The 12,674-nt window shown below is 40.5% G+C and overlaps 1 protein-coding gene across 1 annotated transcript in view; it reads right to left on the bottom strand.

Moving 5' to 3' along the window:
• Positions 1 to 12,674, bottom strand: part of PAPPA2 (pappalysin 2) — a 356,164-nt gene that overhangs the window by 197,802 nt on the left and 145,688 nt on the right. Inside the window, exon 5 of the mRNA XM_060396631.1 lies at positions 1,834 to 1,979. Within this exon, the coding sequence (XP_060252614.1) occupies positions 1,834 to 1,979 (146 nt within the window). The remainder of the gene's footprint in view (positions 1 to 1,833; positions 1,980 to 12,674) is intronic.

Genomic DNA, 12,674 nt, shown 5'->3' with positions numbered 1-12,674 from the left:
CCTCTTGCCATGGGATCCTCCAGGCAAGATGACCTCCTACAAACAGGTATTTAAGAGTGTTTCAGGCTGAATTTCATGCTTTGTGTAAGCTAGACTATTTATGTTTTCCTTCATAGAATGTCTATGAAGAGTATTTCATAGAGTGTCTCAATGCCCCTCCTTGACAGGATCTCAATTCCATTTTTTTGTCCCCTCCACTGTAAGACTCCTGAAATTACTTTTCAGCTTTTTTATCTAATAGCAGCTATTTTATATCAATACTTATTTTCTTGGTCACTGACTTAGAGAATGCATAGTTCAGAAATCAGAAAATATCTTAAAATTATGAGTAGAATATCACATTTATTTTTTCCATGGTTTCTATTTCTCTGGGAACTTGATCCCCCTCTAGTCTGGATACCTTAGAGGTTTTGACTTATAGTTTTTATCTCCCCAGTAGTGAGACTGAAGCATACTCTGGACTGCTGCTCTCTGATCTGCTTCTATTACTTTTACTGAGAATTGGCAATTTCCCTCAAGGAGAAAAAAACAAAAACTGAGCTATATGTAGAGCTCACGTCAATGCAGCTTTCTTCTAATTGGGGATTGGGTCTCTAAAATCCTCACTGTCTTGGCTGATGTCTGATGTTTTCAAGTAGCTAATTTTTTGGTATTTTGTCCATTTTTAAAAAATTTAAATGAATTTTGTCAATGGCCTAGTGCCAGAGAAGTTGGAAAATACTCAAGGCTCTGCTTCCAGCTCAACAATTCTTATTAAGGGGTCGAGATTTGTCTCCATAATGGCTAGGCAGATTTTTTTTTTTTTTTTGAAGGTCTTTTGAACAAGTAGATTCAATTCCCGATGACTGACCTAGGATTCTTAGAAACCATTACTGGTAAATCTTGCTGTCATATGTACTGAAAGGTAACATTTGGTGAATCAGATGTGAGCCAATTTGGAGGTACTTTCTTAAAGATTTGTATGCTCCTCTGTTACCACTGTTTATCATGAGGTTAATTCCAGATATTCAAACTCACTACTAAATGATTTATTGGCATATAACCTTCCAGCTTGCCTCTTACAACCATGAAGACTAGAATGACTCACATTAGTTTTGATTTGGAAAGCACCACTCACCTCACAAATTTCTGACTTATCATATACTGACAACTGAAAATACAAAATTTAATGATAAAAGGAGAGCCCTAAAACTGTTTCAGATGACTATAGAGCCAATGAAACCCAGGATAAGCAAAGCATTCAGTTTGGATCACCACAGGTTTAACTTTTTATTATCTCTTCCTTTCTTGAGATATATAGCGCTTCTGGATGCTGACCTAATTCACTACAGGGATTTTTATGTTCTGGTTCCCTCTTGCATGGGAACACTATCTTTTCATCTATTGTTAACCTATTGCTTCTTATTCCTTCCCCAACCTTTCGGACACATCCATGCAAGATGCTCAGCAATCTTCTGGCACAGCGATTACTGCAAACCAGATTTCACAGTCTAGCCACATTTTTGCTTGGTTCCCTCTTGAGATTAATCAAGACATAAAATGGATCTCATCTCATGTCAGCAATTTATTTGCATCTAGATTATTTGGTCTAGAACCTTCTGAATATTTGGTCTAGAACATTCTGAGTATTTGCCACTGTTGCCCCAGTACATCTTACCTGTCTTCATTAAAACATTTTGAAAAATTCTGCTCAAAGCTATTATCTGCCCAAAGAAGATAATTTATTATGTAAATTTATTTTTCTCTCCATTCCTCCCCTCCCCCCAACTAACTTTGACAGATTCCCTTCCAACCTCCTCATTTCTCCAACTGCAGTTCTTCAACTTTACTTACCCAGGTGACTGATGGCTTCCTTGTCCCAAGGCCAGGTGGCAGCACCTGCAAGGTTTTCTCGTACTGAGCTGGCAAAGTAGACATTGAGGAAGTGGGTGCTGTTGAGCTGCAGTGCCTCCTTCAGCTCCTTCACACTCATGTATGCCCTGAGGAACACGTAAGAGAAGAAATGTCACACCGAAGGATCAGTACATAGAAAAGAACAGAGTCAGATCTAATCAGACTCTGGCTTCCCAACCATCACTGCTTTTAGAGGAGAAGGGCAAAGAGGCTGAGACCAGATATCATGGTACTCTCAAAAAAGACCCTAACACTCATTTAGAATATTTATTCCAAGATAAATAATATCCTACCTTTTTTGGCACCGCAATATTTATATGAATACTCAGTATTTGACATCATACTCAGTGCCCCACTCAACGCCTAGATTATTTCTTCAAGATAAACCCAATAACACTTTTAATTCTATGCCCTGAGAATTACTCTCCAGTCCATGGTGAATAAGGCCTTCCAACTCTCAGTCTCTGGTTCTATCACACTGCACGATCGTTACTAGAAGAACATTGATTGAATCTCCATTTCAGCATATGCTTGCTTTGGGCATTCTTAAAAAAAGGTAAATAGTAACCAGGAAACACAAAGTTAAAGAGGAAAAAGAGATGAGTTATAGGAAGGAAAGGATAACATAAAGCTGCTGCAGAAAATATTAGTTTTATATATAGTTTTTCTCTTTCTAGTACCTTAATCCATAAACTCTCTAACCCTATTCTGACTATACTCACTGAGTATCTCTATTGGTGGCCTTCAAAGTACTAGGTAATATTATGTTTGTACTTATTTGCAGACTTAAAGGTCTATTAAAAACACATGCCCCGTGGCCCATAAAAAAGGGGGGAAACAAGCATTCGATCTCTTTTATTTTATTTTTTTTCATTCGATCTCTTTTAAAGCTCATATATAGTCAAAGACCTTCGTTTTCCTGACATGAGTGAAACTTAAAACTTCACCATGAGCAAACAGAGCCTCATCATTCTCAATGGAGAGCTATTTTAAGAAAGAACAACTAAACCAAAACTGAGTTCCCCTTGGATTCACTGGAAATGCTGCTCCAAAAATAGCAATGATCCTATCACATCTTCAACTATGCAGACAGCTCTCTCAACATAGTTGAAAATATCCTTTATAGATTGATGCTTTATGCTTACTACTCTGGTAGACAAGCTGCAGACACTGAAATCACTCAACCCCGAAGCCCATGTGAGAACAGCATGACCCTCTTCTCTCGCTTGCTCTGCCTCCCAGCCACACTGTTGATGCCATCTATTTAATCCACATGGAGATATATTGGCAAGGAGTATCCAAGAAATAGAGATCCCAAAGAAGACTGTATTTGTGTTCTTTGGCACAGAACCAAAAAGAGGAATAAAGAAGCACAAAAAGACTTTGCTTTAAAACCAAAAGTGCTTGGGGGTTTTAAAAGTGAAAGGGGGCTTTAAAATATCCTTTCTTATTGACTTATAATATCTTGGAAAAATAGTTCTCCTCTCCCGAGAAACCATCCAGATTCCATGAAGTGATGTCAGATGTGATCAGAGGGATAGTCCTTCTTCTGCTTTCCTGGAGACTCAGTGGTTTTTGAATTGTCGCCTGGTTTTCCACAGACATTAGTCACATTCCCTTTCCTTTTCTCTTTTATTAAAAACAACTACAATTTCCTGTATTGAAAAATCAATGGTTTGGAGCTATGATGACATCAAGTAACTCTTCAACATGGAGATGTTCTAATCGGTCAGATGAAAGAAGAGGCAGGGTGGACAGGAGGAAAGAGATAAGAAAGGAAAGGAAAGGAAAAAAGAAATGATTAGAAAAGAAGGAAGAGGGACCAGTGACTGAGCCTTCACAGAGGCAGGGTACCAAGGAAGAAGAACTGCACCCTCTGTTCCTTTTCGGAGAAGGCAATGGCCCCCCACTCCAGTACCCTTGCCTGGAAAATCCCATGGATGGAGGAGCCTGGTAGGCTGCAGTCCATGGGGTCACTGAGAGTCGGACATGACTGAGCGACTTCACTTTCACTTTCATGCGTTGGAGAAGGAAATGGCAACCCACTCCAGTGTTCTTGCCTGGAGAATCCCTGGGACGGGGGAGCCTGGTGGGCTGCCGTCTATGGGGTTGCATAGAGTTGGACACGACTGAAGCGATTTAGCAGCTTAGCAGCTGTCCCTTTCCAGAGAGGTCACTAAAATTAGGAATTGGGAACTTGACAGTTTTCTCTCTTTTCTCCTCCCTCACTTTCCCCAAATCCCCCTGTTCCTGGCATAGTTTACTTGGGCTACCTGTGTGTTCCTGGCTTCCCTGTCTGCCACTTACCAACCTTGGCCACCATCCTTCTGTTCTCCCTCAACCCAGCAGTTCCAATAATTTCCTTTGAGCTAGTCTCCAAGAGGCCTCCTTCTCCACCACCAGCTCATCAGTTGGGTCTACTCATTTCCCTTTTCTTCCTTGCCCATCCCTCTCTCCAGCCATAAATTACTCTTCCAGATGAGAGTGTTTATGTAATGCTGGTGGCAAACTGGACACAGTTGCTCTAACTCCTGCACTCCAAAAAGACATAGGTAGAAGTCGGCAAGTTTAAGGGAAAAATACATTTTTAAAAGCTAGAGACAGTAGGAAATGGTCATTAATGAAAACTATAGAGGAGCGTCTTATTTTGTTGGAGACAAACATTTTTGTCCAGATTATTACCTAAACCAAAAAAGGGTAAAAGTGTAGATATCCAAAGGGTGTTCACTTTGCATGTAGATTCCCTCACCTATTATAATACATGTATGCTATTTCAGAATTTAATCTGAGCCAATAACATAAATGTCTTAGTTTGTCCACTAATACGACTAGAGCCTGGCTCAGACCTACAGTGCAGAGAATGGACATTATTCAAAAATTCAAACCTTAACATCTTGCTTCAGAAATAATTTATTAAGAGATATACTTTCATCTAAAATATCTTAATATTCAAAGAAGAAATGACATACATAAGTGTCATAAAATGCATAGGATCATGAACTGACCGGGACCAATATACATAAATGTCATAAAAAGCATAGGTTCATAAACGGACTAGAACTATGTATGTTATGACAAGAGAGATGTGTTCAGTCACTCAGTCGTGTTTGACTCTTTGCTACCCCATGGATTATAGCCAACCAGGCTCCTGTGTCCATGGGATTTCCCAGGCAAGAATACTGGAGTTGGGTTGCCAGTTCCTCCTCCAGAGGATCTTCCTGGCCCAGGAATCGACCCTGCATGTCTTGCATCTCTTGCATTGGCAGGCAGATTCTTTACCACCATGCCACCTAAGAGCCTGAAAAGAGGGATGAGCTGTATTAATCTACTTAATTTCTGCCAAGACCTCCCTTTACTCATCTTCTCCACATTTGATTGAAATACTCGCCATGAACTTCTCTCTGAGGGCTCAGACAGAGCAAAGCGAAGTTTAACCTTTATCTTCATAAACAGTGTCTCAAGATCAAGCTTTCCTTGAGGCTGACATAGCAAGCTGTTCTGCCATAGCTTGAGTCTATCATTTCTGGTATGCCTCCCGGAAGAATACACACTTGTTTCACTATTTTACCACTGTCACCTACTGATTTGAGATTAAACATTGTCCAGTGTCCAACCCACCACATTTCTTTGTTGGGCTCCACAACTGCCGACCCCTAGCCACACTCTAGTATCTAACTGTCCATGCAAGTCCCAACTCTCGCTTAGTTTCCGACTAGGTAAAAGCAAAAGAATATAACAATAATGCCTCTGGTGTTCTAGTTTAATAGTCAGTCAAACAGCTCCCTTATAAACTGAGAGAAGTAATTCTGGCCAGAAAGAAGAAAAAGATCCTGATGTGTCTAAAGGAAGTTCAATGAGCATCAAAAATCCTCATGTTAAGAAATGAGACGTAAAAAGACGCATGCATGTGTGCCCTAAGACTGGGACCCAGGGCACTCTTCCCCACAGGCAGAGCGAGCCCCCTCCAGAGGAAGATGCTGCCTGCACTCCACAGGTGGTCAGGCAGCCTCCAGGAGAACAAAACCAGATGCCCCCAAGGACCCTCAGCCAATTCCCCTCACAGAAAACAACCTGGGCCAAGTCTTGGACATTTGGGTTTGGTTACATCTAAATCTTTCTCTCATTATTGTCCATCGGTTGGTTCTCAACACAAAATACACAGAGTGATTTCCCTCTGCCACCTTCATCCGCTAGCCACTTAGCCAGTTCTGCTTCTTCCTCTGGGCGAGTATCCCCTTTGACCTGCTCCCCGAATCCTTGGACTGCTCTCACACCATAAGGCTTACAGGTCCCCAGAGTACTAATTCGTCTTCTCCTAGCTGCTTAGGGCAACTTCAAAACCTTAGTTTCTTCTACCTCTGTCAAAGCGCTCCTGCTACTGTGCACGTGGCACTCTAATATGGCACTGTATGCTTTCTATTTTCTTTCATTTTCCCATCCCCCGGCTGTCCCATACACATCAAAGCCTTCACAGTCTGACTCACAGGCTTCCCCTTTGCCCAGCTCCTAGAGTCACTTGAAGAAATGTCAACACTGATGTGAAACATCCACTGAAAACAGTCTTATTTTTCACTCCCTTACTTCCAAAGACCTTTGCACACCATTCTCAATGTCACCCTTACTCAGATTGATTTTTTATTTCTGATCTAATGTGGATCTTTAGTGGCACTTGTCTAAATTGTTTATGGTCATCTCCTCTTCAAGAATTATTCAAAATCTTCACCATTCTTTCTTCCCCCTTCTCCCTCACCAACCTCAATCTCCTCTGACTCTTAGGCAAGTATGCCTCTTTCTTTGATGATAAAATGGAGGCCACTTATCATGAGCTCTATCACTTCCTTGAACAGAGCTAGTGGAGGTGATGGAATTCCAGTTGAGCTATTTCAATTCCTAAAAGATGATGCTGTTAAAGTACTGCACTCAATATGCCAGCAAATTTGGAAAACTCAGCAGTGGCCACAGGAATGGAAAAGGTAAGTTTTAATTCCAATCCCAAAGAAAGGCAATGCCAAAGAATGTTCAAACTACCATACAATTGCACTCATTTCACACACTATCAAAGTAATGTTCAAAATTCTCCAAGTCAGGCTTCAACAGTACGTGAACTGTGAACTTCCAGATGTTCAAGCTGGATTTATGAAAGGCAGAGGAACCAGAGATCAAATTGCCAACATCTGCTGGATCATCAAAAAAGCAAGAGAGTTCCAGACAAACATCTACTTTTGCTTTATTGGCTATGCCAAAGCCTTTGACTGTGTGGATCACAACCAACTGGAAAATTCTTAAAGAGATGGGAATACCAGACCATCTTACTTGCCTCCTGAGAAATCTATATGCAGGTCAAGAAGCAACAGTAAAAACCACACATAGAACAACAGACTGGTTCCAAATAGGAAAAGGAGTACGCCAAGGCTGTATATTGTCACCCTGCTTATTCAAGTTATATGCAGAGTACATCATGTGAAATGTCAGGCTGGATGAAGCACAAGCTGGAATCAAGATTTTGGGGAGAAATATCAATAACCTCAGATTTGCAGATGACACCACTCTTATGGCAGCAATGTACTAAAGAGCCTCTTGATGAAAGTGAAAGAGGAGAGTGAAAAAGTTGGCTTAAAGCTCAACATTTAGAAAACTAAGATCATGGCATCCAGTCCCATCACTTCATGGCAAATAGATGGAGAAACAATGGAAACAGTGTCAGACTTTATTTTGGGGGGCTCCAAAATCCTACAGATGGTGACTGCAGCCATTCAATTAAAACACACTTGCTCCTTAGAAGAAAAGCTATGATCAACCTAGACAGCATATTAAAAAGCAGAGACATCACTCTGCCCTCAAAGGTCCATCTAGTCAAAGCTATTGTTTTTCCACTAGCCATGTATGGATGTGAGAGTTGGACTATAAAGATAGCTTAGCACCAAAGAATTGATGCTTTTGAACTGTGGTGTTGGAGAAGACTCTCAAGAGTCCCTTAGACTGCAAGGAGATCAAATCAGTCAATCCTAAAGGAACTCAGTTCTGAATAGTCATTGGAAGGCCTGATGCTGAAGCTGAAGCTCCAATACTTTGGCCACTTGATGTATAGAATAGACTCCTAGAAAAAGATCCTGATACTGGGAAAGATTGAAGGCAGGAGTAGAAGGGGATGACAGAGGATGAGATGGTTGGATGGCATCACTGATTCAATGAACATGAGTTTGAGCAAGCTCCAGGAGTTGGTGAAGAACAGGGAAGCCTGGCTTGCTGAAGTTCATGGGGTTGCAAAGAGTCAGACATGACTGAGTGACTGAACTGAACCGATTGCTCCATCACACACAAACACACTCTAACATTTATTTCTTTACTTATTTTTATTACCTTTCTTCTTGTCCTACAGGATGAGGCTTCTGAAAAAATCATAGCTAGGAAGAAAGAAGGGTTTTTCCTTTCTAACTCAGATCTCTTGAAAGGATAATTTCTTCATCTCCCATTTGTTTCTGTCTTCATCACATACCCCCCAATCCCACTGTAACCTGGTTTTCACGAGAACCACTTTCATGTTTATATTGTTAGTTACTTCCTGATTCTTGACATTCTCTGCTTTTATTGCAGTGTTCTTTCCCAGTTCTTTCCTTGCTTTTGTGATCACAGATTCTCAGTCTCCATTGCGGGTTTCTCTTTCCCTTTCTGATTCTTATAAGTTATTCTCCTGGGTCATGATTGCAATCCACTCTTTTGTCATTCACCTTGTTCACCACTGGGAAATTTTCTACTCTTGAACTTTGAAGTGCCTATGTATGTGTGTGTGTGTATCTGGATGCCCCACAGACATCTTGAAGTCAACATGTCAATGTTATGGGTGTTCTACCTGAGCAGAAACAAATTTCAGTCACTGAATTTTAATTCATCTGAAATAGTGGTCTAATTGATGAATCTGTGGATATTTTCCCATGGATATATTTGCAAAAAGGGTTTCCATTTTGGCCAAAGGCAGAAGCAGTATGTGACGGTGTCCACAGAAAAACAAAAAGGCAAGAACAAGGGAAGAACCACAATGACATTCTGTCCATTACTTAATTTTAGAGCCTGGATTTTGAGTTCTTTGGTAAGAAACAAAAAGAACTCTTTTCATAAGAAAACTGGTACAACCCAGGATACATAAGCAATACTTTAAGGTCTAATAACAAAATGAAGCACCAATTGAGGATAAGGGACACTCTCTCTATTTCTGGAAAGAATTAAGGGATGTCAGCACCATTCTAACACTTCAGAGTTTTACAGCCTTGGGTTGCGTTAGAAGCCAGCTCACTAATAAGGCCAGCTTTTCCCTAGAGAAACAGTGAGGGCAGAGCATCAGCTGGAAATGTCGAGTGTCAGCAGACAAGGTAAATACCATTGCCAGCATGCAACAGCAAACAGCAACAGAACCATAGATGCCAGTGGGCATGGATTTTTATGGCACACCAGTCTGAAGACTCCCAGAAATACTAAAGAGAGGGGCAATGCATGAAGATAAGATTTTATAGTTATACATTCTGCTTGTGTGATTTGATTGGTAATAGCAGTGTGACATCATTCGTTCCCAGGGGGCATGTGGACTGGAGGATATTTAGTTTGTCTCTAACACTGAACTCATAGTCTTCTTCCCCACACTAACTTCTCCTCCAGTGCCTCTCTCTGAATTGCTGCCACCTCTATTACCCTCTCTGTGACACAAGAAGAAAGGCCAGAATTCCTCCTCAATACTCCCTTCCCTCACCCTTCACTTCAATGCTGCTGCTGCTGCTAAGTCACTTCAATTGTGTCTGACTCTGTGCGATCCCATAGACGGCAGCCCACCAGGCTCCCCTGTGCCTAGGATTCTCCAGGCAAGAACATTGGAGTGGGTTGCCATTTCCTTCTCCAATGCAGGAAAGTGAAAAGTGAAAGTGAAGTCCCTCAGTCCTGTCCGACCCTCAGCGACCCCATGGACTACAGCCTTCCAGGCTCCTCCGTCCATGGGATTTTCCAGGCAAGAGTACTGAGTGGGGTGCCATTGCCTTCTCCGAGTTCTCTCAATAACCACTTACTAATGACCCCAGGAAGAAAAGACCTCAAAATGATGATTGTTTCTCTTCTGAATGCCACAAAAGAGCCAAGATATCATCACCTCTCCGACATAACCAACTGGGAGCAACATTTTTTTTTTTTTTCTGAAATTCAAATATGGAGAACTTGGCAAAACATTTTACACCCAAAATACTAACTCACTTTTGCTAATGCATATGGGAGTGAGTAGTACTACTGGAAATAAAATGGAACTATTCTCCTGAAATGTTTATGTGTTGTAAGAACTTGAGGTTGAAATATGAGTTAATTGGAAATTTAAAGGATGTGAAGTCTAATGTCATAATGTCTTCTGTGCTAGGCAGAATAATGCCCCCAAAGTTGTCCATGTTCTAACCCCTGAAATCTGGCACTATGTTACTTTACATGGGAAAGGGGATTTGCAGTGATGCTTAGGAGTGCAGTCTTTGAGAAGGGGAGACTATTGAGGATTTTCTAAGTGGGTCCAATCCAATTAGATGAGAACATTTCCCATCTGTGATCACAGAAAGAGGTGGCCTTGGAAGCAGAATCAGAGAAATATTACATTGCTGGCTTTGAAGCTGAAGGGAAGGGGATTGCAAGCCAAAGAATGTGGGCAGCCTTTAAAAGCTGGAAAAGGCAAAGAAGTGGTTTCTCCTGCAGATCCTCCAGAAAGATACACAACCCTAACACCTTGATATTAGCTTAGTGAGACCCATGTCAAACTTCTGACCTACAGGGTTGTAAGGTAATCAATATGAGTCATTTTCAGCCATTAAGCTTGTGATCACTTGTTGCAGCAGGAATAGAAAATGAATATATCTTCTTTTGCTTAAATATAATATCTTTAGAAAATAAAATAGCATACAGAGAATGAACCTCTGGCTTCAAAGATGGTTTCAAAGGAAAGAACCTGTTTTAAAAGAAGTTGTGATTACCTAGATAACTTCCTCAAAAGGCAGAAGAGAGTAAATTCCACCTTTCTAGTTCTTGGCAGTAGTTTCTTTACTTGACCAAGGGAGTCACGCCCTGAAATTTATTTGGAAGGGTAGCATAAAAATACCCATATAGCTTATTGGGTCAGAATAAGAAAAAAGAAAAGCATGAGGGAAGAAGTACCCAGTAGAAATTAAGAGAAAATGGTCGAACCGAAAGTCAGGGGTAGAATGTCAGCACCCCGAGCAGAACACGTGCTTAAGCCAGAATGACTTGGTCTCATGTCCCACCTCTACCACTCACTGGCCATGTGGCACTGACAAGCTGCCTGTCATCAGTCCTTCTCAGTCTCTTTATCTGTAAAATGAGAATAATGAGAGTGTAATCTGTGTATACTTATTAGAAATAAAAATCAGGTAACATATATAAAAATCACACATAAGACATCATCAATAAACATTATATTATTAATAACAATATCTAAGGTCTCAAATGTGTGCATAGCCAGCAACAAAGTTCAAAAATCATAATATAGGAAAGCAAGTATCAGCTTAAAGACTCTATGGGTAGCTAGTCACTTTTTGCAGACACCTATGTCTGAGGACAGGCATACCTGGTTTGACAGAAATGAAGTTAAGTGAAATAGAAGTAACGCTGCTGCTGCTGTTGCTGCTAAGTCACTTTAGTCATGTCCAACTCTGTGTGACCTCACAGACAGCAGCCCACCAGGCTCCCCCGTCCCTGGGATTCTCAGGCAAGAACACTGGAGTCGGTCGCCATCTCCTTTTCCAATGCAGTAAAGTGAAAAGTGAAAGTGAAGTCGCTCAGTCGTATCCGACTCTTCGCGACCCCATGGACTGCAGCCCACCAGGCTCCTCCATCCATGGGATTTTCCAGGCAAGGGTACTGGAGTGGGGTGCCATTGCATTCTCCGAAATAGAAGTAATACCACAGTGCAAAAAGGAAGGAAATACAACTGAAATAAGACACCTGAAGTAAATCCACAGTGGAAAACATTTAGTGAAAATAAAATAGCAATGAAAATTTTCTAGGCATAAACTACTGCTGGGCATGGTCAGGCAAAGGATAGTTTTGATACATCCCAAAGGCAGTTTCTAAAACTGACACAGCATAAAAATACAATGATGATACAGAACTTTAGGTGAGAAAGTTTCTGCCCGAAGACAGGTGCTGCTAATAGCAATGGCAGAACTTCTGATAAATACTTTTTATGATTTGCTAGTAATATCTCTCAAAAATGTTCAAGAAAAAAGCAGAGTTATGATAATTTATTTTAATTCATATTAATAAGAAAGAACTAGATGGTGACAGGAAATAGGAGAGTTCTTTTAATTAAAGAAATTCTATTTTAGTTCTTGCAATGGCCAGGACTGGTAACATCAGGGATTAGAGTTCAAGAAAACAGATTTCTTAAAGGGAATATGGTATAGTCTCAAGGGGAAAATGGCCCTTTGTAGGTGAAAGGGTATAAAACTTGAAAATCAGCATAATTCTAGGTTATCCCAATAAGACAGAAAGGAGACAGAAAATAATAGGAAGAACCAGCTTCTGTAAAAGAACTCTTTGCTGAGCTAAAATTTTAACAGAACATATGTAGATTTTGGAAAGAGGACTAGCACAAACTTAAAAAAATAAGGTCAAAAATCAATATAAAGCCAGCATAAACATAAAAATGCAAAGAATGATAAATTTTAATATTTACAAAATCTATGTTCAGAATAGTAAGCAAGATAGAGTATAATAATACAGAAGGGAAAAAACTGAACTCTTCAAAG

This window comes from Ovis aries, chromosome 12, assembly GCF_016772045.2.
Source record: "Ovis aries strain OAR_USU_Benz2616 breed Rambouillet chromosome 12, ARS-UI_Ramb_v3.0, whole genome shotgun sequence".
Classification (NCBI taxonomy): Eukaryota; Metazoa; Chordata; class Mammalia; order Artiodactyla; family Bovidae; genus Ovis; species Ovis aries.
Note: the sequence above shows the minus strand (reverse complement) of the source record. Positions and strands in the feature narration are given on the sequence as shown.